We start from the raw sequence: 23,266 nt of genomic DNA on the forward strand, positions 1-23,266 counted from the left end.
TGGGGCTAGGTCCACCTGCGTGTTTTGCACAGCTGAATGGTTGCCATGGAGATTAAAGGATTTCTCAAACATGTATAATAGAATAAAATCAACACTCCAGGTTTGTTTTTGACGAGGGAATAACATTATCACATGACATAAAAGTTTAAAAAAGAGAGATTTTATATAGTACTGCCCCTTTAAATATTAAAATAAATAACGTCCCAAAAACTGAAAACTGCCCTCAGCCACAATGCCAAACCAACAGTCAGGAAATCTGATTGGTAAAACGTGTAGAAAAGAGAGCCGGAGGAGTGAAGAGACAGATGTCAGTCAGTCCAGATGTTCCCTTCAGCTGATTGTCTGTGATGTTTAAGGCCTCGAAGTCCGACTGCCACCAAAAGCACCACATGTGAGGTCTGATGAGATCAAGTCAACCTTAAACTGGAACTGCCAGGTCATGTTGGACGCACTTTCTTGTTGCTCAGTAAAAGAACTCGGTGGTGGAGGTGTTGAGTAGAAACAGAGTATCATCTCAAACGGCCGCAGGTCGACTGCAACTCGAAGCCCCTGAATGCACCGTTACCTGAACGCAGCAGCTGCCACAACAACAAGCCAACGTCTCTGCGCTGCCGAGCGACGGACCCGGACGGGTGGAGTCTGTAGGGAGGTACGGTGAGGTCACAGTTTGGATGGATGCTGGTGGCTCTCCTCAGAAGTTCGGGAGGATGCTGGCCTCCTGCGGTGAGCAAAGCCCGAGCGGGCGGGTCCGTGGAATCACACCTCCACTGAGGTAATCTGGTTCATCTGCGCCCTCATAGCCTGGATGCTGTTCAGGATCTTCTTCTGGTGGCCGGCCAGCGTCACGCCTATCCTAACGATGTCCCTAAAAAAAAACAAGACTGATTCTGAGTAACTGAGGCAGAAGAAATAATATGAGGGTTAGGGCTGAAGCGACTAATCGGATTAATCGATCATAGAAATTTAGAAAAAGATTAATTGCTAACAGAATAAAAAGGCCAACTGCTGAAAGAACAAGACCCTCAAAACACTAATTAAGCCAAAACTGTACAAATATATACACATTTTGGATTTAGAATATACATAAAAAGTTTAGTATGCAAATTTGTCCTACCCAAAACATCAAGTGGTAATTTTAGTTTCGCCTGGTTTAAATTCTGCATTAGATAAAAAATCTGCAGAATGTGTCAATTTTTAAATACAATTAATCATCAGAATAATTCATAGAATAATCAATAACAAAAATAATCGTTTTTTGCATAAAGCATGGCAATTTTACATCACTAAAATTATAAAATGTACAGAGGCATACTGACCCCTTCACAATAAGAGTCTCAACCTATTTCCTGTGTTCATCTTTCAGCTGATTAAAGCAGCCAACAGCATCTCCTCTATTTGTGAAAACATACTGGGTGGGTAGTTATAACATAATTAAATAAATAATGTATATGTTTTAACACATTTTTAGAAAAACTGCACTAATATTGATATTCTTATTTCAATATTTTAATTTTGTTCTATTCCTGAACTCTGGGCTGCATGTCCTTCCACTTCTCTTTATTCTGTAAAATAAAGGCCAGTAGTTCCAGAAAACCTCTGTTTCTAAGAAATGTAGTCATATTTGTGTAGCATTTTAGAATTAGCTGCAGTTATTTCCTATCCCACCTTTAATATCTTAACCCTCTTTACTCTGGTTTTAACCGGAACGTCCTTCTACACGTAAATTTTATTTAAATATATTTTGGTTTTATACCTAAAGGTTTTACTTATTGCTAAGGTTCTTTTAAACGTGCTGCGTCAATAAACCGATCTGAAATGTGTTGGTGGATGTATGAGGGGTAACCAGCGTACTCCATGGTCATCTGAGAAACCACGTCGAAGCTGCTGAAGCCTTCGTTGGCAAAGTTCTCCTTGTACTGGCCCATCTTGATGGCCTCCAGCCACTCATCCACCGTGCTCAAGGAGGTGAAGTCCGGGGTGCTGCGGTCCAGCAGCGGTAAGTGAACACTGGTGCAAAAAACCCAGAACAGAATAGAGACATGATTAGTGAGCGGGTATGGGCCGGTCCGGGTGTGAAGAGCCTGTCTGCCCACCAGGACGACAGCGGCGTTGTGGTCTTGAGGGTGTTGGGGTTGCGGATCATCTTGTCAAGTGTGCTGACGGTCTGACTGAATTTCGGCCGATTGTTGCGATCTTTCTGCCAGCAGTCAAGCATCAGCTGATGCAGCGCGCTCGGACAGTCCATCGGAGCCGGCAGCCTGTAGTCCTGCTCTATGGCATTGATTACCTGCAAAAGCCCAAACAGATGAAAATTCACACTGCTGTCAAGAGATTAGCACCAAAACACATCAAAGATCTGCTGCTGGTGGATCAACCTTCCAGACCTCTCAGGTCTCCTGGTTCTGGTTCTGCTCTGCATCCAGAACCAGAACTAAACATGGAGAAGCAGCATTCAGCTTCTATGCACCACAGATCTGGAACAAACTTCCAGAAAACAGCAAAGCAGCCGAAACACTGACTGCCGTTAAATCTAGACTAAAATCCCATCTGTTTAGAGTCACTTCTGATTAACAATAACTGAAACATTGACCAACATATTTTATGTGTGTTGATGATTTCAATGATGGCATTTGACAAAATGTAATGTCAAATGATGTTTTTATGTTTTCATGATGTAAAGCACTTTGAACACTTGGATAACCAAACACTTTCAGTATTGATCTACTTACAGTATTGATTTACTTACATCTTGGTTGCTCATGTCCCAGTACGGCCGTTCACCATATGACATCACCTCCCACATGACTATGCCGTAGCTCCAGCAGTCACTGGAGGAGGTGAACTTCCTGTACTGAATGGCCTCAGGAGCTGTCCACCGAATGGGAATCTTTCCTCCCTAACAGGGAGGAAAGACGTAGGAAATTTGCCACCAATTGAAAATGAATTCATCACAAGTACTTTTATTCTTCAGTAAGGACTCACCAAAGAGCTGGTGTATGTCGGGTCGGACGTGTCGTCCTCCAGGAAACGCGATAGGCCAAAGTCGGACACTTTACACACCAGGTTGCTGTTCACCAGGATGTTCCTGGCAGCCAGGTCTCGATGAACGTAGTTCATCTCACAAAGGTATTTCATTCCTGCTGCGATGCCGCGCAGCATCCCCACCAGCTGGATCACAGTGAACTGCCCATCGTTTTGCTTTTGGAAAGAGAAAAACTACATAAATTTACTCTGAATGTGTCATTGCTGTCAAGTCAGATTGATTTACCAGGTTTTTGCTCTATAAGAGCACCATAATTGCATAAGGGCACTTTCTAATGGTGCATTCACACCAGTTATGTTTGGCCCACTTTAATCCAACTACAATCCGTTTGTCTAGACGGTCCGGTTCATTTGGGGAAGTGTGAATGTGTAATTGGACCAAAAAAGTGAACTCTGGTCCACCTCAGTCAGGGTTTGGTTGAAACGAACTCTGGTTCGGTTTGAATTCACATGTGAACACCAAGCGGACTGGAGACCGAAACAAAAGCAGGAAGTGGTCTACAGAGGAACAGGCAGAAAGAGAACCACAGCAGCTGGAGAAGTTTTGGTTCCAATAGATGTTTCTATTTTGGTCCCCAATCGAACAGAGTCTACTGGACTATCAGGTCTGAAAACACCTTAAGACACCGACGGTAAATTAATTTGACTTTTCAAGTCAGAATCTAGTTTAGCAGCACATGGGCTGCAGAGAGGACAAACCACAGAGTATAAATGTTTCGAAAGTTGTGTTGGCATCTATTTTCCACACAGAGTGTTCATGCATCAAGCATAAAGCAAGCTTATCAGTGTCACTTTATCTTACTGGTTATCATCCGTATGAACAGAGCAAGAATTAACTCTGCTCACAGTATGTTGGTAAGGCGTATCTTTGTGTGTATAATGTGGTAGCATTACCCTAAGAAAGGAGTCCAGGGACCCGTTCTCCATGAACTCTGTGATGATCATCACTGGGCTGCTCTTGGTCACCACCCCCTCCAGATGGATGATGTTCGGATGGTCAAACTGGCCCATGATGGATGCCTCACTCAGGAAGTCCCGCCTCTGGCGCTCAGTGTAGCCCGCCTTCAGCGTCTTGATGGCCACCAGCATCTCTCTTTTCCCAGGCTGCCGCAGGTTTCCACTGCATACCTCCCCAAACTCACCTATAAGAAAGACGAGTTGGCAGTTTGGAAAAGGACAAAGAGGTCTCTCATTAAGATCTCTGTGAAGAAAGAGTTGAGCCAAACAGCAAAGCTCCTAATATTCCAGTTTATCCTCAAACATTGTGTTTCTGATTCATTGTCTCCTTACCTGCACCAATGACCTGCTCTATCTTGACGCAGGAAATGTCGATCTCTTTGGCAAACTCTCTTACAGCTTCATTGGGATCTTCATATGTGAAGGGATCAATGTAGATTTTCACTCCTGGGGAAACTGTCATAGAGAGAAACGGAAAAGCAGCAGAGATGCATAAAAAAACCTCAAAGTTAGGAGCAGCCAAAACTGAACCCCATCTCACTAAAGACGGCTTTTAATCTTTATAGCTGTTGGACGAGACAGAAGAGTGAATCCGCTGCTTACTGTGGCCGCTGGTGTAATGTTGGAGTTTGTCGGAGTACTCTGATTCTGGTCTGTCTGAACTCCTCCTGATGAGGAAAAACAAAGATCTTTAAGGTAAAAATGTCTACAGATAAAAACAATGTCTTTATGTTACATGTACATAGCACCAAAAGAAAATTAGATGCATTTAGATGCATGTGAGTCCTAGAAGTATAGCTCACTAGTTCTTACTCCGCTGCCCGAGTTTATTTACCTGTACCATCAAATAATGCCTCACCTGCGACAAACGATTATGACAACAGTCATGGCGATGATAAAGACGACTCCTGCTGCAGACGAACCGATGATGAGAGGTAGCTTCTCCTGGATACTGGAGTTATACTCTTCTAAACAACAAAAGCAGACAAAAGATAAACACTGGAGCTGACTGAGATACAGCGTCTAAAACATGTTGGCCGGCCAGACTGAGCATGTCTGCTTCCACCTTTCACTGCCTGTGGTTTCACTAACCACAGACTTTCATCCTCCATTATGTTGCAAGGATTCTCACAACTTGACTTCTAGATTTTGGCACAAAATAAATGCCAGACCCTGATGGGCTAACACCTCAGGCCATAAATGTATTAGAGGAGCTCAGTGTTTTGATTGGACCTTATAGAGCTTTCCACACCCCACCGCATCAGAAACTATCCAGTTTAAAAGTCCAAGAAGAGGAACACCAATTAAATCCACAATCTGCGTCTATTACAGGGTTTACGTTGGTTTCACCAACTCAAGCTTAAGCCTTTTAAAACCTATTTTAAGGCCATTATGACTTAAATTTAAGACCTGTGTCATGAGAGAAATCTACAAAAAAAATGTGCATATTTTATGTAGTAGTAGCAAGCTTTTTTACACAGAATGCACAGAGCATCGTACAGAAAAGTTGAACGCTGTCTAGCTAACTGGCAATAATTTATAATTTAATGATAGACGCAAAAAGCTAACCTGCTAGCTAGCCAGAGGCAGCTGAGGCTAGCTAGCCTCAACAGAACATACGCCGGTGTCTGCGACTCAAACTTCTGCTTGAAAGAAAAATCCGATGAAGAAAATAAACTACATACAATATATGTGATTAAATAGTCCTGCCACGACAACATTTAGGACCTGTGATTATATTTTTTGAGGTCAATTTACATATTTTCTATTGAATTTAAGACTTTTTACATCCTGGTCATGTTGGACATGTGAAGGACAGCGGACAGAATCAACATAACATTTCATATCCAATAGAGACACTTAGCAATGAAAGAGCTTCGACTTCTCAAGAGAAACTAGAAACACAGATTTCTGATCTGTCCAGAGGCGACTTTACTCTCAGTGTCTGTTGGCGAAATCTCTGAGCCAATCGTTGCCTGTCTTAGTGGATTCGGTCTTTAATGCGACGTTTTTATTCCAAATTTTCTCTAAACAACTTCAACTGACTTTAGAACCACCTTCTACAGACTCCAGTGGAGGCCAGAGAGAAATAAAAGACTGTGGGATTTGGCATAATTCAACCTTCCTCTTCACCAGTGGGTTCATACAACACACACACACACACACGCACACACGCATGCACACACACACACAGATATCAGCGTGTTGACAGAAATGTAAAGGTTATTTACATCCTTCAGGCAGACACAAGAGGTCTTACCCATAGTAATGGTTTGGAAGTACATTTTGCCGCTGAAGCTTCCAAATCCAGCGACAGTTCGAGCTCGGACCTGGAAGACGTAGATGGTTCCGGGCTTTAAGGCCCGTATGACTGCTGTGTTGGTCTGACTCCTTATCAGAGAGGAGTTATATTCGGCCAAGTTCTGAAACAGACAAAACAATTCAAGCTATGACTGTTCTCCGTCCAGAACCTAAAACCCCTCTACAAATGTTGCAGGGAAAGACGGACCCAGTCAGGACGGATGTACCTTCTCATAATACTGGAGTTCATAGTCCAGGATAACACCGTTAGGCTGATCGGGCTGAGACCAGGACAGGGTGATGCTGTTGGGAGTTCTGCTAACTTGGTGGATGATGGACACTGCAGATGGTGCTGAGAAGAAACCAGAAAAATGCTAAGTTAGAGAAAAAATGAGACAAAGCCACAGTAAAGAGCACCAGAGACGAACGATTCTGATACTTCAAGTTGAACGCTTGGTCACAAACCCTCAGTGTGCTCTCCACCAAGGAGACCAACTTCCATGTTTAGCTAGCGTATTTTCAAAGTTAGCTGAAGCGCTAAATGAAAAACCTCTGCTATTAACAGATAAAACGCTGCACTTTGTCTTTCTACCTTTGCCTAACTTATTTTCAAAGCTAACTTTGGAAACTCTAGCTAACTTCTTTTTAAAGTTAAAAAATTAGCTCTACTATTTAAGGATTAGCAGAAGTTTGTCCACAACTGCCCTCGTCTTTCTATGCATATGATGGTGTAGAATATGTCAATGGTCAATGGAACCGTCTGCCCTTATGAGAAAGACACCATCTCCCATCTCAACTCCCATTTGTGACAGAAGAAGAATTATCAAGTTCCTGACAGGAAATGTCTTTTTTTCTTCTGTCCCGTTGGATCTTGTTGGATGAAACAGATCTGAAAGATGTTCACTAACCGGCCTGGTTGGTGGTGATGTTGGCGGACGTGTACTGTGGCGAATACGGACTCTGGTCAGACACTCCGTTCACAGCTTGAATCTCAAAGGTGTACTGGGTGTGAGCCAGCAGGTCGCTGATGCGGACGCCGGTGTCCGTCAGGCCGAGCTGCCGCGGGACAAACTGGACGTTGTCTCCGCAGCGGGTGCAGCTGCCCCGCCGGCTGTCGCAGCTCTTACAGATGATGTTGTAGACGACGTCCTCTCGGCCTCCGCTCTCCAGCGGCGGGCTCCACTCCAGCTTCACAGACGTTTCATTCACCATGGAGATGACCCGCTGTGGCGCTGAAGGAACAGCTGGACGGGAAGAAGAGTTACACAACAAACCAGCCAAACATCCTCACAAAATGACCTAAAGGACTTTTCCAAACTGTAAGCTCAGTCTACTTATGACTTATAATTAAACAGTTCTGATAATTACAATGAGCTTGATCATTTCCATTCTGATGATTAATATTTTTAGAAAGGCATTTTTGTTTACAGAAACATCATAATCCGTTTAATTTATGGTGTTGGTTTAATTTAAACATTTTTTCTCTAAAGTGCCTTCAGACGACATTTATAGTAAATTGTCGCTACATAAATAAGCTGAATTGAACTGCAAGTGGATTTTATTTTTTATTTATTGTTTTTGGTTGTAGTGTTTTATTTTTAGATATTTAAAATATCTTCCAGCTCCAGTGTTAAAATGTTCTTTACAAAATTTAGATTTATTGGACTTTGAGAGCCTGCATTATTACAGCATTATCAATATATTACTTGAAAACATTCTCAAAACAACAATATTATAGTTTATGATTGGCCACTGATAAAACAGGTGAGTTGTTTAGCATTGATTGACAGCGCTAAGCCCCTCCTCCTGGCTCTGATTGGTTGTTTTTGGTTCATTTCTTTAGATGACAATAGAAGCTCAGGAAGGAGGTGGAGAAGATTAATCTTTTCACAGATTATCTGCCTCATATTACAGTGTCATGATAGGGTGACAGTTTTAGCAAATGTATAGAAAAACATTTTTAAATAAATATCACAAACTGCAGCTTTAAGCATTCATTCGATTCAGGAGTTTTTTTCAGAAGGAGAGCCTCCAAATGTTGGAGGATGGTCACACTAATTAAAATAAATGCTGAATCAAACATCATTCTACTTATTCATGTCGTCAGATTATTAATGTGTTGTCCGTACAGAGTAGAGAACCCAAAATTATACTCAAGTAAGAGTAGCACTGCTTCAACATATTTTTACTCAAGTAAAGAAAAAAGCAGCCGTCCAAGAAATTATTCAAGAGTGAAAAAGTATTTGGTAAAAAGTCAAGTACTGAGTAACTGATGAAATTATCAATCATTTAGTATTTTAAAATAGCATCATTAGACAGACCCAAATATAAAGTTAAGTGGAAATGTTGGTATTTTAAGGACCAAAGTGACAATAATTCATAGAAGTAACAAAGACTCTTTTTTTCAATACAAACTTATTAAACTTTGACAAAAACTGCAGGTGTGCGTCTGTTTTTTGGTTGTTTTTCATTCAGAAAATCCAAACATTTTACTCAAATAAAAGTAAAGATACTTCATAATAAAAGTACTACAGTAGTAGTAAAAATACTTGTTTTCAAAAATGTTACTGAAGAAAACGTAACTGAGTAAATGTAACTACCCAACTCTGATTATTCATTCATCATCATCATCATCATCATCATCATCATCATCATCATCAGTCGGATGTGTTTTGTGCTCTGCACCGTTGCAGAGTGTTTACGTACTGGTGCACGGCATCCGGGGCGGGTCGGCGTCAGCGCGGTAGTAGCCGTTACGACAGATGCAGTTGGTTGCTCCGTCGCTGATGGTTCGGCTGTTTATGGGACACTGCAGGCATTTCTCATCTCCCTGTGCAGCTTTGAAGAAACCCGACACACAAGCTGGAGAAAGAGCAGACAACTCCAGGCTCAGGAAGGAAAACGAGCAGCAGACAAGCTGAACATGGTCACATGGCGCCACTTTGCATCGTTTCTGCTTGTTGTTACGTAAACAGTCCTGACACACACATCAGAGCCTGACATGTTCTGAAAACAATATTTCTGCGTTTCTTTCTTGCTCACAGTTTCTCCGGAAAGCATAAGGCCTGATCATGTCTGCGTCTGAGAAAGGTCAGCTCATTAACATGACAGTTACAGAGACCCCGACAGATGCTGTCACTTTTCATATCTCAACATGTTAGAACATGGGATGCAATCAGGGCGAAAGGAGCAGAAGAAAAATGTTTGTTTTAAATTATAATCAAACTGTAAATCCTGTAAACTTTACTCTCACCGGCAGACCTGAAAATAATGACAAAAAACCTGAAAACAAATTCAGGTTTTGCAGCAGCAGTCTAATCCTACACTGACAAACTGTAGAAAATGTAAAATGTTAGTACATGTATGCATAATGGGAAGGTCTCTGTTACTAAATAAATATCACACTGTTAATTATTGCCAAGGAATCAATTTTTATAAAAACAACAGTCGGACATAATGAAAACGGTGAATTTACTAACTCCACAAATTTCTATGGACAATCATCCTTACATAATACATTCCATACACTGTAAAAAAACGTCTCTAATTTATGGTTCGATGCCGTAAATTAGTGACTTTTTTTTTACAGTGTGGGATCCAATCTTACACTGTAAATGACATAATTATTTAATGTATTATGATTGTTGGTTTGCCCCTAAGTTTCCTTTCTTTCTTAGTTTTCTTTCTCCTTTCTGGATTATTCTTCCCATCAAAAAACAATCTAGCAAACATGCAAAATATTTCTTACATTTTAGATCTTCAATAAATAACATTGTTTTCCTACAAAATAATTAAATCAGCCTACTTTATTTTAGATTTTCTAATTTCTTACTTTTAACCTGATGATTTTGGCTCACATGACAGAAAGTTTAGACACCCCTGATTTAAATCTTTATTCACTTTGGGTCGTTCAGGCGGTACCATTGCCATAGCAACAAACAGTTACAGCTGTAATTGGTGCAGTCACATTAGTGTTGTTCAAAATGTTTTATAATGTATAGTGTCCCAATTCAGCAGACAAAATAAATAAAAGTTACGAAAGATTCACGACATAATCTTAAAGGGGCAGTATCATGTAAAATCAACTTATATGTTATAATGTTTTTCCTTCATCATAAACAAAACTAGAGTGTTGTTTTGATTCTTTCATGCAAGTTTGAGAAATCCTTTCATCTCCATGGCAACCATTCAGCTGTGCAAAACGCCTGGGTGGACGCAGCCCCGCCTCCAAGGCGCAGCTCCTCCCCCACTCAGCTCCTTCAGACTAGTCAGCAGCAATTAGCAAACACCTGAGCTGAGCTCATCATAGGAGCTACTTCTCAGCAACGCTGATAAAACGGTGTTAAAGGGTTAACAGAGGAAACAGCAGGAGTTTTTAAAGAGACAGAGGTCCAATTTATATGAGTTAAGTTAAGAAGTCAAACTTAAGTCACATTTGATATTTATAGCTATATTTTTTATAACAATTGAAGGTAACATAGTGACTTGATTATTCTATGTGCCTGGAAAACACATGATACTGCCCCTTTAAGGAAATGTCCTCTGCAGCCTGAATACAGACAGCAACGTCTTCCTTACCTTGGCAAAGTGTGCCGTTCTCCAGCGCCTCGTGTCCGGCCTTACACATGCAGCGGCCGATGGGAACCATCCACTCCCCGTCCCCGTTGCAGTACAGCTTGATGGGAACGTCCACCTCCTCCCCGTTGGGGACACACACTCCCCTGGCCGCCACCAGAGAGGTGCTCTCCGCTCCGGACAGAGTCTCAGGGAACACCGCCCCGTTCTGGATCACCCGCGGACATTTCCTGTAGTACACCTTGACGGCGATGATGGACATGCAGGCGCCGTAATCCTGGAAAGCCAAGTAGAATCCCTTACGAGAAACGGGTCCGAAACTTCGAACTTCGCTGTTGATCTTCATTATGCGTCCTCCCAGCTCCACCTGGGAGAAGCTTTCGTCGGCGGCTATCGTGTCCACCTTCACCCAGGGGTTCTCCATCCAGGGCGGGAAAGCTTTGCTGGCCACGTCGGAGTCCGACTCGTAGTAGTAAAGGTTGAAGGTCTCCTTGCAGGAGCCGGGAATGTTGGGAATGGAGCTGCAGTCCCGCACTGAGAACTTCATCTGGACGTGGATGCGCTGAGCGCCGCGGCGCTGGATGAACCGGGTCCGGATCCAGTTGTTCTGGCTGTTGTTAAAAACATTGCAGACCTGGTACGTCCGAATGGTATTCATGTGTTCATCATAGCCACTCACTTCTTCCCACTGAGACAGAAACACAAACACAGAACAACAAATGTTATCTTTCATTTAGTTTCTCTTTGTTTCACTGTTTCTCTCACCCCTTGTGGCGGGTAGGTGGTCCAGCCGAGTTCTGCTGTTGCTGTCGTTGAATCCATCAGAACTTCTGCAGGAAAGACAAAAGGAGGAAAGGATTGAGAAAGAATTCAACTTTTTTTGTCCTTTCACTGTTTCATTGGATGGAAAAAAAACTAAAAATATGAACACGACCTTTAATATTGATCACATAATTAAGAAGCATTTCCCAACGTCTGATGTCTGTTATTATTGTGTAGTTTTTACAAACTGCAATTAAAAATGTAATAATGATTTCATGTGAAGTTGCATACAGTTGTAATAAAATCCACTATGAACATCTGTGTGTGTTTTTACATATTTGGACACATGAAGATTTAAAATCAGTTTTAGCAATCAGGAAAACTTAAAGTAATAAAACTATTCAATTCATTCAGAAAATACTTTTCAACGCTTTGTGTTGAATATGATTTTAAAAAAAGAACATTTCTGGTCAAAATGTGGTTCTGCCTGCATGCAGACGAACTCTGTAAATCTTTGTAAAAGATTAGTAAGACATGTGCGCCCAGGAGGCAGTACCACTGAAAACACTGCAGGAGGTCTGCCAGGCCAATTGGTGGCGCTGTAACAGCAACAGAACAACACAAAAAAATGCTTAAAAAAAAACAAGTATGGCCCCATGTTTGTTTGGGACAGAGAGAGAAATGGAGTTTCAGCGCCACGGTTTCAAACCGACGGCACCGATTTGCTTGTCACAATAATAAATCCTGCTGAACAATAAATTAGTTATAGCAATAAATGATAATGTTCTTGTTTGAGACCATTTTCAAGTAATATAATGGTAATGGCATAATAATGAAAGAACACATTCTGAAAGATCAATAAACTTTCAATTCTAATGAATCTTTAACACTGGAACTAGAAGACATTTTAAATATCCAAACAAAACAACAGAAAGAACAAATAAAATGAATTTTAAAGTCTTTAAACAAAACTGTCCTTCAAAAAAAGGGACAGTTGAGACCAAAGTATCAGACTGAAGACTTTTACCATCCAGTTTTTGGTAGAAAAATAGAGAGAAAATGGAAAAATGGAAATTATTGAGCTTGTTTGAATTTATCATGCAGTTAATTGATTTATTGCTTATTGAACTACAGCTATTAGCCTGTTTTGCTGAATGCTATCAGCAGCTGGACACCAGTCAAAGTCAGGAACTCCTCTGACCAAACCAGAGAGGATGTCGTTTAATTCAGGCCATAAAAACCTGGATTGTGATTTTTTTGTCTCTGAGGCTCGCTAACTGCCGGGTTTCTGCTGCACACAACTTTTCTCATGGTTATTTCTGTTAAAGGTTAAAATGCGTTGTTTATTCTGTTGTCTTCAATTGTCAATAATTTATTTTTGTTTCCGTGTTCGGCAAAATGAAACAAGTTCAAACTGAAATAATTAGTCAGGACTTTGGGAAATGACTGCCAGGGTTTGGCTGGTCGGGAGCCATGCTAACATGTGAGCAGCACTGTTGCAACCAAATGGCCCATTTTTCCGGGTGATCGCTTCCTGTTAGCGTCAGCAGCGATTAATGAGGAGCAGGGAGCGAGTGGAGAGCCAGGTGTTAGAGCCACAGTTAGGCAGGAACAAAGAGGCCACCAGCGCTGACCTGCAGCACATTTCAAATTAATCTATTCACCCTCACAGTTCAAAACTCAAATTCCCACGAACTGCTTCATGCTTAGTGTGTTTTTAGTAGCTTCCATTGTGACGCCATTATCAATGTCTCGTTTGAGAATATTGCATTGAAATCACATGTAGTGACACTTTTTAATGTTGCTTTAATTCACATATCTTCTATTTTCGAAAGAAAAAGTCACTTCAGAGGCACTGTAGGTGCAGCACTCTGCTCCTGGGGAAGATTCTCTCTCCTCTCTGCTGCAGCTTTCTGGCTGCAGCACAGCCTGGTGTGCAGACACAAGTCATCACACGCTTTTACAACTTCACTAGCTGTTACCTCGAGTTTCTAAACTGTCCGTATTGAAGATGTGAGTTTGTGAACCCAGGATTTATTCTGGAGGTTCGGTACAAACAACAAGATGGAAAATATCGACCAAAACTTAATTGTTTTATTGATTAATCAATTAATCGGATGAAAAAATGGGACATTCTGCAAAATTTTCTTTAAACCGCATAAGCCATTTTAATGCAATAAGTCTTTAAAAATAAGCAAATAAACAAATAATTCAGTTTCTTGTTTAAGTAAGAAAAACTGCAATAACATTTAGCAGCTGCAGCTAGAAGCTGTTTATTATTTTTCTATTAATCAATTAATATTTGGAGAGCAAAAGTTGTTTAAAAGGAGATTTATTTATTTACAGAATTTGAACCGTGTGAAGCTAAAACTGTCATTTGAGGATTTTTGTACATTTTAAATTTTTTTATTTATCTATTTTGCAAAACGTTTGTATTGTTTGTTCAATTTTATTTTAATTATGATGTTTTTTCAGCAAGTAGGCACTTTTTCATGACTTTATACTCTATTTAGCTATTATACAATTACTAAATTAGTTGATGAATATTTCATTAATCGATTAATCACGATTAATCATTTCAGCCCTTATTAAACAGTAATTTAAAGATTTTTCTGTTGTCCATAATCCCATTCCATGGGGTATAAAATGATAAATTAAGACACTACACTGTAAATACAAAATGGTATTTAATTGAAAATAGAAAGTTGACTTTAAAAAAATCACCTTCAGTAAATTACTTTGAATTTGTGGATGGAAAGTTTCTCCAACTCACTCTCATGGAGCTGGATTCATTTAGAAAAAGTATAAATTTGCTTTGTTTTCTGTGTTGGAAAGTACTTTGACTAGATACTGGATCAAAGTACAAATATTTTACTTGAAGTTTTTCTTTTACTTTTCATGTTACTTCCTAGTTCTCCCCTCACTACAATTCAGACGGTTTAGTCAGTTAAAGAGAGTCGTGGCACCCATTGCAAAAAGTTTGGGCACCTCAGGCACTAATAAAACTAAATTCAACTGACTTGACACTAACTGTACATGACTCGCTCTAACTGCTTGTGGCTGAATGAAATTGGGATACACTCCTGATGAAAAATGTATAAACACTCGGGATCTGAAGCTTTGGATAAATATTCTCGCTGTCTGCATGTTTGGAAATGTTCTCCAAGCCGCACATGACACGCAGAAACAAATCCGTCATAATCAGAGGGAAGGAGAATTAAATACACGAGTGAATGTGTGTTAATAATGAAAGACGCTGCCGCAGTTCCACATTTAAAATGCATGTGGGCTCGGCACAGCTGGAGCTTCTAGTGGAAGATGGAGAGACGAGGTGCATTAGTGTCTGACGTTCTCCTTTCTGCTGCATGTTTATTAGAGCTGCTCCTCATTCCCAGCAGTACAGACAGAAAAAACAGCTGGAAATCACCTGAAATACCAGGAATCCCTGCTAAACTTTTATAGAAATAGTTTTATATCAACTTGACAAATTATCTTCTGTTCAAACCAAAATCTAGTTTGCTCCACAAAGACTTGGCTTTGTAAAATATGTTTGGTTTAATACTATAAACAATAGAAATGCATGAATTTAATCTTTTCTTTTTTCCTGCAGACTGTAGTTAATTAGCTTTGATTCTTCCAACTGGCTCCATCTGTTCCTGCAGTTCTGCTGCATGGATGTAGAGGGCGCTCTTGTGCTTCCGTCCCCCTGCATGATTCAGTAAAAGTAGGCCAAAGAGGAGGAGAGACTGGGCCAACTAAGCCCAGCACACATAATCCTACTAGGCTGCATCACATAATATATGTCATGATAGATCAAACCAACATAGACGCATCATAAAACTCCCTGCTTCACGTCACGGCGGTGGCTGTTAGCTAGCTTCCAGCGGCTCATTTTGAAAAACTCGTCATGACGACAAACATGCTAAAAAACTGAGCAGTGATGTCAGCTTTTATCTCCTTAGCAATCAAATTCAGAATTGATTGTTTCATCTCCCTATGGCCTCGATGAGGAGCAGTGCAGAAGAGATCACACACATATTTTTACTGCTTTGAGGTAAAATCCTCAATATGTCATGTTGCTGAGTAGTTGGACCCAAGATGCAGGCAGTCAGAGGCAGAAATATGATTTAGAGATGTTAACAAACGAATAAACAAAGAAACTAAACAGAAAAGAAGGAAATGATCAAAATACAAACATAGAAAAACCCAAACAATCCAGGATCATGACATTAATAATACAAACTGACAAATATGTTGGCATCTTTCCACAGAAAATGAATAAATCAAATCATAAATTTCCCTAAAGTAACTTCAAACTAATAAAGGTCATAAATCTTATTTTATATCCTGCAGCACCTTTTGTAGCAGTAATAGCAGATCCCAGTACTTCACAATAAGCATTTATATTAGGAAATTTATGTGTTAATTTTAATTAAATAATTGCATTGATTTTAATAAGCTAAAATTTTTAACAAAACTAAACATGTTTTTCATTTCTTTTCTCTTTTTGCATAAAAACTTCAGAGCCGGAACATTTCCATTGTGTTTCTGGTACGTCTGTAAAACTGACGCACAGACGACGACAGCAGCTTTTAGCAGCTAAATGAATAAACAGACATATGAGCTGAAGAATAATAACGATATTTACAGTTTTTAATCTGTTCTTCAGGTTTTTCAACCATCAGGTTGGAGCAGAGATCATCTCTGATCATTCTTCCTTTAGAAATGCGGATGCTAACATTAGCCTTAGCTGCTACACGTTTAGCACTGAGATGCTATTTTAGGCTTGAACAGCTTTGCTGATAGGCTAACTCCCTTTAGCACAACTTGATTCAACGATCGTTTTTTCCAGCGTCCAATCAGATCGTTTGGAAGCAGAAGGTAACCCCTAGCAGGCCGAGTGACGCGACTTCGTCCCTCGCTGCTGTTAGCGGATGTAGCTTGTGTGTCACATTAACAGGCGTATCAGAAATGCTAATATAAAGGTTCCAGCTCAGGACTTTTGTATGTAGAAAAAGAAATGTGAAAGATTACGTGACAATTTTTAATGCAATCAATCAGCTTACTCAGTCAAAGTAAACGCTCTGGAATAAAATTAAAAATGATTTCAGGCTAATGTTGCATGAATCACTAATTTTCTGGACATTTTGCTGAGCTGTTGGGAAACCAGTGGGTTCAGGTATGTGATTGTCCGCTAGAGATTGAGTAAGTAGAAATAACGTGGACTAAAGCTACTGATCCCGTTGGGAAAGAAAATATGCTGGAGTGAATATATGCTACAGTAAAACTGATGCATCAGTGGACAATGAATGTCTCGATGCTTGAGTTTTTGAGCTTTGAGGTCATTCCTATCAGGAAATCTTTATCCAAACCAAAACACTGAGACAAGATTTTAAAGTAATATCTAGACATTTATGTTTTTCTGTGAACCTTGGGTTATTGGCTTTTTATTTTTTTTCTCAAAACATGAGAAAACCAATATAATGATGCTGAAATGAGTTTGTGTTTCACTCCTTTTTCTCTCCACATAGATTATTTATCAGCACACAGAAATAATAAAACCTCCAGGATGAGAACATCCTCTCTCTGTTGTGTCGTGATTCTGCATGTTTGCACTCAGAGATGACTAAAAGTGTCCCAAGAAGCACATTATGTTGATTACATACACTTCTACTGGCACACAACGAACAGAAATGTTACAATAAATCTCATCAATCTGGAGCACAAGAACAGGATCCCTGAGGGCTGCAGCAGAGAAACTCATGGTAAGGTACATCAGGCACAGCAGACACGAAAACCAGCGACTCAAACTCAGCAGCTGCGCTTCCACCGACCAAACAATTACACAATTTAACATTTCTAAAATAAATTTGCTTAATGGAAACATACCAATTTCGTTATGACGGTTGAGGTAATTTTGTGGCTGAGTCAAAGTTGTTTTAATTTTTTCCAATGTAAACACTGTTTTCGCATCACACGAGTCACATGACTAGAACAGGTGTTCAGCGGCTAAACCACGAAGAAGAAAACGACAGGAAGTAGCAGGACAATCCGGACCATCGGCTAATTGTCACATGTTTGTTTCCTTTTTCTTTTGCATGTCATTGTAATCGTAAAAATAGTATATCATTTAAAGAGAATAACAAGAAATAAGGATTCAAACAATTTAACCGATTTTTACAAGACTGACTCTGGAAAAAACAAATCACGTGAATGAATGTACAATAATCAGAAGTGAGGGGAAATAGAGTAATAAATAAGTGTATCTGATCGGTAATCCGATAACACATTTAGCTAGTCTCATAAAATTTATGACTATTATAAAATAAGGGGCTTTTTATTATGTCCACCAGGGGGCGCACTGACGGTAACCACTAGCTAACAGTTCTTTGAGTCCAACACAATTTTCTACATATAATCTTTTAGCTACATTATGACAACTATTCGTTAAGAGAATTAAAGCATCGATTAAAATAGCATTTTAATTAATATGAATAAATATGTTACACTTTTTTGATGTACATTTTAAGAATAATCCGGAAGTATTTCTTCAGCGCAATGAGCCAAAGGTACGGATAGTACAGAGACAGCGGCATGTTTTTTTAAACCTATCACATAAATTAATGTATTCACATGTGATTTTCAATTGTGAAGTTGTTTTTCCGACATTAGCGGAATATTGACAAAGATTTGAGCATATTTGTAATGAAACCGCAGTCAGTGTGCAGGAACATCATCAGCTGTGGTGAAGAAGATCCATGAAGGATTCGGACTGACTCACATTCAGGTGATGGATAAATGAAAAGAAAGGCTGGTTGGCACCAAGCTGCAGAAAAGCTCAGACGTGACTGAGATTGCGACCTGAACCAGCATTCACACGGAGAAGAAGAAACATTAGCAGCTCACCAAGCAGAGACAGACTGAAGGTGCTGTGGAAAGCTAAGGCCTCCATGTTGGTGGAGCAGCAGCGACTCAGTAACTCTTCACTTGAAGGAGTGTGCATAAGGCTGACATGACTTAAACATCACAGAACATATCATAACATGTCATGAACACTTAATGGACTTTTTATGCAAGTTTTAATGCAATTTTGCATTCAGAGTGCCATTATTTACAGAATGACATTCACGACAACAGTTTTTGACAGGGTCTTATGCACACACTTTTAATAAAGTTTTACTCTATTTTCTTTCAATGCGTGAAGAAGAGCACCTGCTGCCTGTTGTGTCTATGGGGCTCAGCGCTGCCCCCTATCAGTGAGGCACGGTACTTTCTGCCTCACTCGGCGCATTTTCACTTCACATTTATACGGTGGTCCTGAGGTGCAAACCACTACAACATTAACGAAACCACTACAACATTAACGAAACCACTACAACATTAACGAAACCACTACAACATTAACAAAATGGAAAGGGTGTGTCCCAGGTGGAGACCTGAGAGATCGCTGATTGGACGACAGTGTTTTTGATGTAATTATTGTGCCCCAAAACAATTAAATAATCACATCAAAAAGTTCGAAACATCCTTTGTTTTTTATTATTGTTGTTTTTTTTTTAATTCCTATATATAATAATGTGTGAGAGATTGTGTCAGTGGCATTCATTAACTTGAAATACTTTGCAGAACGGCACTTTAAGAAGTTCGGTCCATTTACTTGTATTAGCTTGCTGGTAGATAAGCCACTTTCAATATGGCCGACGCTATAACGTATCGCCCGTTACGCAACGAAGCGCTTTTGAACCGGAAGCGATAACTTCCGGTTCAAAAGCGCTGTCGTCCAATCAGCGATCTTTCAGGTCTCCAACTGGGACATACCCTTTCCGTTTCATTAATGTTGTAGTGGTTTGCACCTCAGGGCCACCGTACATTTATGGCCAATCAGAAGGACTAAATATGCCACTTATATTAATTAAATGTGTCACACTGTAAAACGTCAACAAATGTAAAACACGTGTAAATAACAGCGATAAGCATGTGAACAACTGCCTGCTTCATTCACTATATGTGACACAGCACCCCCAGAGGTAAGATGCAGCACTGCACTGCTTCACCCAGACGTGGAAAGAACTAAATGAGTGTGAAAGCTGTCAGGATGAGCCGTGAATAACGTGCTCAGATATTTTTATCAGTGTTTTCTTGGCCGTTAGTAGCTCTGCTGCCTCGCTGCCTGGGGTCGACACGTTCTCTCTGCGTATTCATGGACTCTCTCCTGGTACTCCGGCTTGTTCCCGCAGTCCAAAAACCTTCATGTTCAGTTCATTGGTTACTCTAAGCTGCCCTTCAGTGTGAGAGAGTGTGTGGCCACTTGTCCTGTTATCATCTCTTACCAAATATCTGATGGAGATATGAATAGGTCTGTCACAATAATAAATTTATTATTTATTGCCACTTGTGTATTTGGGGCTCAGCGCTGCCCCCTATCAGTGAGGCATGGTCCCACAGGTTACATTGTCCCATTAGTTATTTTAATGAACAATAGTTTTGTTTTGAGACCATTTTCAACTAACATGATAGTAATAATGCAATAAAACATTCTGAAAGATCAATAAACTTTAAATTGAAATGAACATTTAATACTGGATCTGGAAGATATTTTGAACAACCAAAATAAATAAGCAAAACAACAAATAAAAAGAATTATGGAGTCTTTTTAGCAAAATTATTCCTCAGAAAAAGCGATGAAAAGCATCAGACTGAAGACTTTCTTCATCCAGTTTTTGGTAGAAAGAGAAAAAAGAGAAATGGAAATTATGGAGCTCATTTTAATTTATCTTACTATTAATTGATTTATTGCTCATTGCGACATATGAACCAAAGCCCCTAAAACTCCTTGCATTTTTCAGTAAAACATCTGATACTTTATGAACTACCTTTTTAAATTAAAAATGCATGAAATTAGCTTTTTAAAGAGTAAATAGTCTCAGATGGACGAAATGAAACCAAACCCTGCTGAGTGCTAACCGGACTTTATATTACTGCTGAATTTCTTCTCAATTTAAACTCATTAACAGCAAAACTAACTTTACAGATTTAAACATTGGATAATTGTGTTTATGTTTTTAAGAATCTGTCACAAATCAACAACCAATTAACTTGCAGCTCCAAACAAAAGCCGTTCTCTAACGCCCTGTGGTGCAGACAGAAGCATATTTTCAACGCTAACTTCAGTCCTGCCACTTATAAAAACAGAAAGAATTGGTGCTAAAAAGCATTTATGACAGTTCATCACTGAAATAACTTTGGTAGAAAATCTACCAAACGCAATCCTTCCCTGAAGGAAGCTTTGGATAAATATACACCAATACACCAATTTGTCTCAGAAAAACCAACCAGACGACGGTGAACTCAAAAATATTCATGTCAAGGATTCCAGAGAACGAATTGAATAGTTTATCCTAAAATAAACAATAATTTAAGGTTTTATTTGAAACATAAGTTTAATTATAATTCCAGCAGCTGTTTGATAAGAATGAAATGATCTCACTCTTCACAGATACTGATTAGTTTCACCGTGTTGTGTGCAGGAAATTCTTTAATTCATTTCATTATCATTTTGTTTTACCTTATGTACAGTCTGAATAAATATTTGTGCTTGTTCTGATTTGGACCAAACTCCAGGAGCTACAGAGTTACTTTCTGAGCTGCTGGGTCCAGTTTGCACAAGCTGACAGGAAAACTGCAGGTAGGCCCCGAATCTCCCAAAATCCTACAAAATCAGGCTGTTGGCTCACAGGTGGAGCATAAATAACGATAATATTAACAATAATAATAATAATAATAATAATACTTCGAATAATACATTTATCGAATGTTTTCCACCCGCAGGCTTCCTCTTGATGTCAGCAGCAGATAGATGAGCATAGATCTGTGCAGGCAGACAGGCTTACCTTCCACAGCCCACACCGACGGCAGCATCCACAGAAAACACACCACGTCCATAATCACAGGCATCCCGCGCATCTGAGTGTGCGATCAACAAAAGGAAGAAGAAGAAGAAGAAGAAGAAGAAGAAGAAGAAGAAGAAGGAAAGGAAGGAAGGCAGGAAGCGATGCATCCGTCCAGCAGCTGTGCAGCAGCGGAGCCCAGGCTGTGAATTCATTCAGAAACACGGAGCTTCATCCTCGTCATCATCAGCGACAGAAGGGATCATGGCTGGGATCGCTGCTGCCGCCGCGGCTGCGGCCGATCAGGCTGGGAGCAACCAAGTGGAGGGACGGGGGGGCGGAAGAGAAATAAATGAACAATGGATGGATGGATGGATGGATGGATGGATGGATGGATGGATGGATGGATAGATAGATAGATAGATAGATAGATAGATAGATAGATAGATAGATAGATAGATAGATAGATAGATAGATAGATAGATAGATAGATAGAAAGAAAAATAAACATAGTATGAAGTATAAGTTAAACTCAGATGTTCCAGCCTTAAAGCATATTATTATAGTTTATTATATCACATTTCAGAATCAAGGCAGAGAAAAGTGTTTTACTGTGAAAGCATAAAAACATCAGCAGTTGTGAAAACCAAAAACAAATATTACATTTTGTTAAGTTTCATTGTTAAAATTATCAATACACATCAGATATATTGATCAATGTTCCATTTATTATTAATCAAAGGAAACTTTAAGCAGGTGGTTTTAGCCTTGATTTAAAGGAACTCAGTGTTTCAGCTGTTTTGCAGTTTTCTGGAAGTTTGTTCCAGATTTGTGGTGCATAGAAGTTGAATGCAGGCGTCTCCGTGTTTGGCTCTGGTTCTGGATTCAGAGCAGAACCAGAACCAGAACCAGAACCTGAGAGGTCTGGAAGGTTGATCCACAGCAGATCTTTAAGCTTTCAGTGATTCATAAACTAACAGAAATATTTTAAAGTGTATACGCTGATCTGATCTGTTGTGCCTCTCAGAATTTCATTCACATATTTGTCTTATTCATATTTACATATACCAGCTGTACTTTTAAATATCAAATCTCACACATTAACAGCTAAATACTGTGGATTAATAGAAGTAGTCACAGCAACAGTGATAATAATTTTAGTTTAATATCCATTTATGATCATGTTTTTAAATGTGTGGACTTTGCTTGAGTTCTTTGTGCAGAACTTATTAATTTAATTTAACTTCTCCCAGCTAAGGGAGAATATAGGAATATAAATTAAGTACAAAATCAACATTCATAAAGCATGTAAAAGTATATAAATACATAGATGAATAAATACGCTATATGCTACATACATTAGCATTCATATGGTTCAGTGGGTCTGTGGGCCTAAACAGAGTTAGGTAGCCAATTAAATGAAAGATAATTTTACCAATGAACTTGACTTATGAAATTATATTATTTAGAGAATCTGTTGCATCTATGTTTTTAGTTTTAATCCTAATTGTTCACCAGGACTCTGCTCTGATTCTCAGCTTCTTGGTGGCTAAATCTGCAGAGACTCTACAGCTGATCTACATGAGCCGTTTCATAACTGGAAACTGGAATGAGCTGAAGAGCATGAGTCAGAGGGAAGATTCAGGAGCAGTGCTGACATTGGAGAGAGAGAAGGAAAAGAGAGAGAGAGGAAGGAAAAGAGAGAGAGAGAGGGAGGAAATAGAGCAGAAGAATATGAGCTT

General features: G+C 39.6%; 1 protein-coding gene and 1 long non-coding RNA gene across 2 annotated transcripts; one reads left to right on the plus strand and one right to left on the minus strand.

The window, feature by feature from the left end:
* Positions 1 to 750: 750 nt before the first annotated feature.
* LOC116722272 (ephrin type-B receptor 2-like) lies at positions 751 to 21,851 on the minus strand. The gene is made up of 16 exons (XM_032566489.1): positions 21,528 to 21,851; positions 11,641 to 11,705; positions 10,879 to 11,563; positions 9,007 to 9,162; positions 7,209 to 7,544; positions 6,528 to 6,652; positions 6,260 to 6,422; positions 4,859 to 4,967; positions 4,603 to 4,667; positions 4,333 to 4,455; positions 3,937 to 4,184; positions 2,983 to 3,198; positions 2,747 to 2,896; positions 2,094 to 2,287; positions 1,852 to 2,007; positions 751 to 865 (listed from the first exon to the last, which is right to left on the minus strand). Exons 1-16 carry the CDS (start codon positions 21,598 to 21,600, stop codon positions 757 to 759), a joined length of 2,973 nt encoding a protein of 990 aa, XP_032422380.1. The 5' UTR covers positions 21,601 to 21,851; the 3' UTR covers positions 751 to 756.
* LOC116722662 (uncharacterized) lies at positions 11,402 to 11,956 on the plus strand. Its single transcript, XR_004339814.1, has 2 exons — positions 11,402 to 11,512; positions 11,657 to 11,956. It is a non-coding gene; the product is annotated as an uncharacterized LOC116722662 (long non-coding RNA).
* Positions 21,852 to 23,266: the final 1,415 nt, after the last annotated feature.

The sequence above is a fragment of the Xiphophorus hellerii genome, chromosome 1 (genome assembly GCF_003331165.1).
Source record: "Xiphophorus hellerii strain 12219 chromosome 1, Xiphophorus_hellerii-4.1, whole genome shotgun sequence".
NCBI classification, from domain to species: domain Eukaryota; kingdom Metazoa; phylum Chordata; class Actinopteri; order Cyprinodontiformes; family Poeciliidae; genus Xiphophorus; species Xiphophorus hellerii.

What these genes read in the sequence shown, in the direction of transcription:
- LOC116722272 (XM_032566489.1), bottom strand. Translation starts at nt 21,600, where the DNA reads ATGCGCGGGATGCCTGTGATTATGGACGTGGTGTGTTTTCTGTGGATG. An exon ending in GTCGGTGTGGGCTGTGGAAG is followed by an intron (nt 11,706 to 21,527) that starts GTAAGCCTGTCT and finishes TCTTTCCTGCAG; the next exon opens with AAGTTCTGATGGATTCAACG. An exon ending in CCACCTACCCGCCACAAGGG is followed by an intron (nt 11,564 to 11,640) that starts GTGAGAGAAACA and finishes TTTCTGTCTCAG; the next exon opens with TGGGAAGAAGTGAGTGGCTA.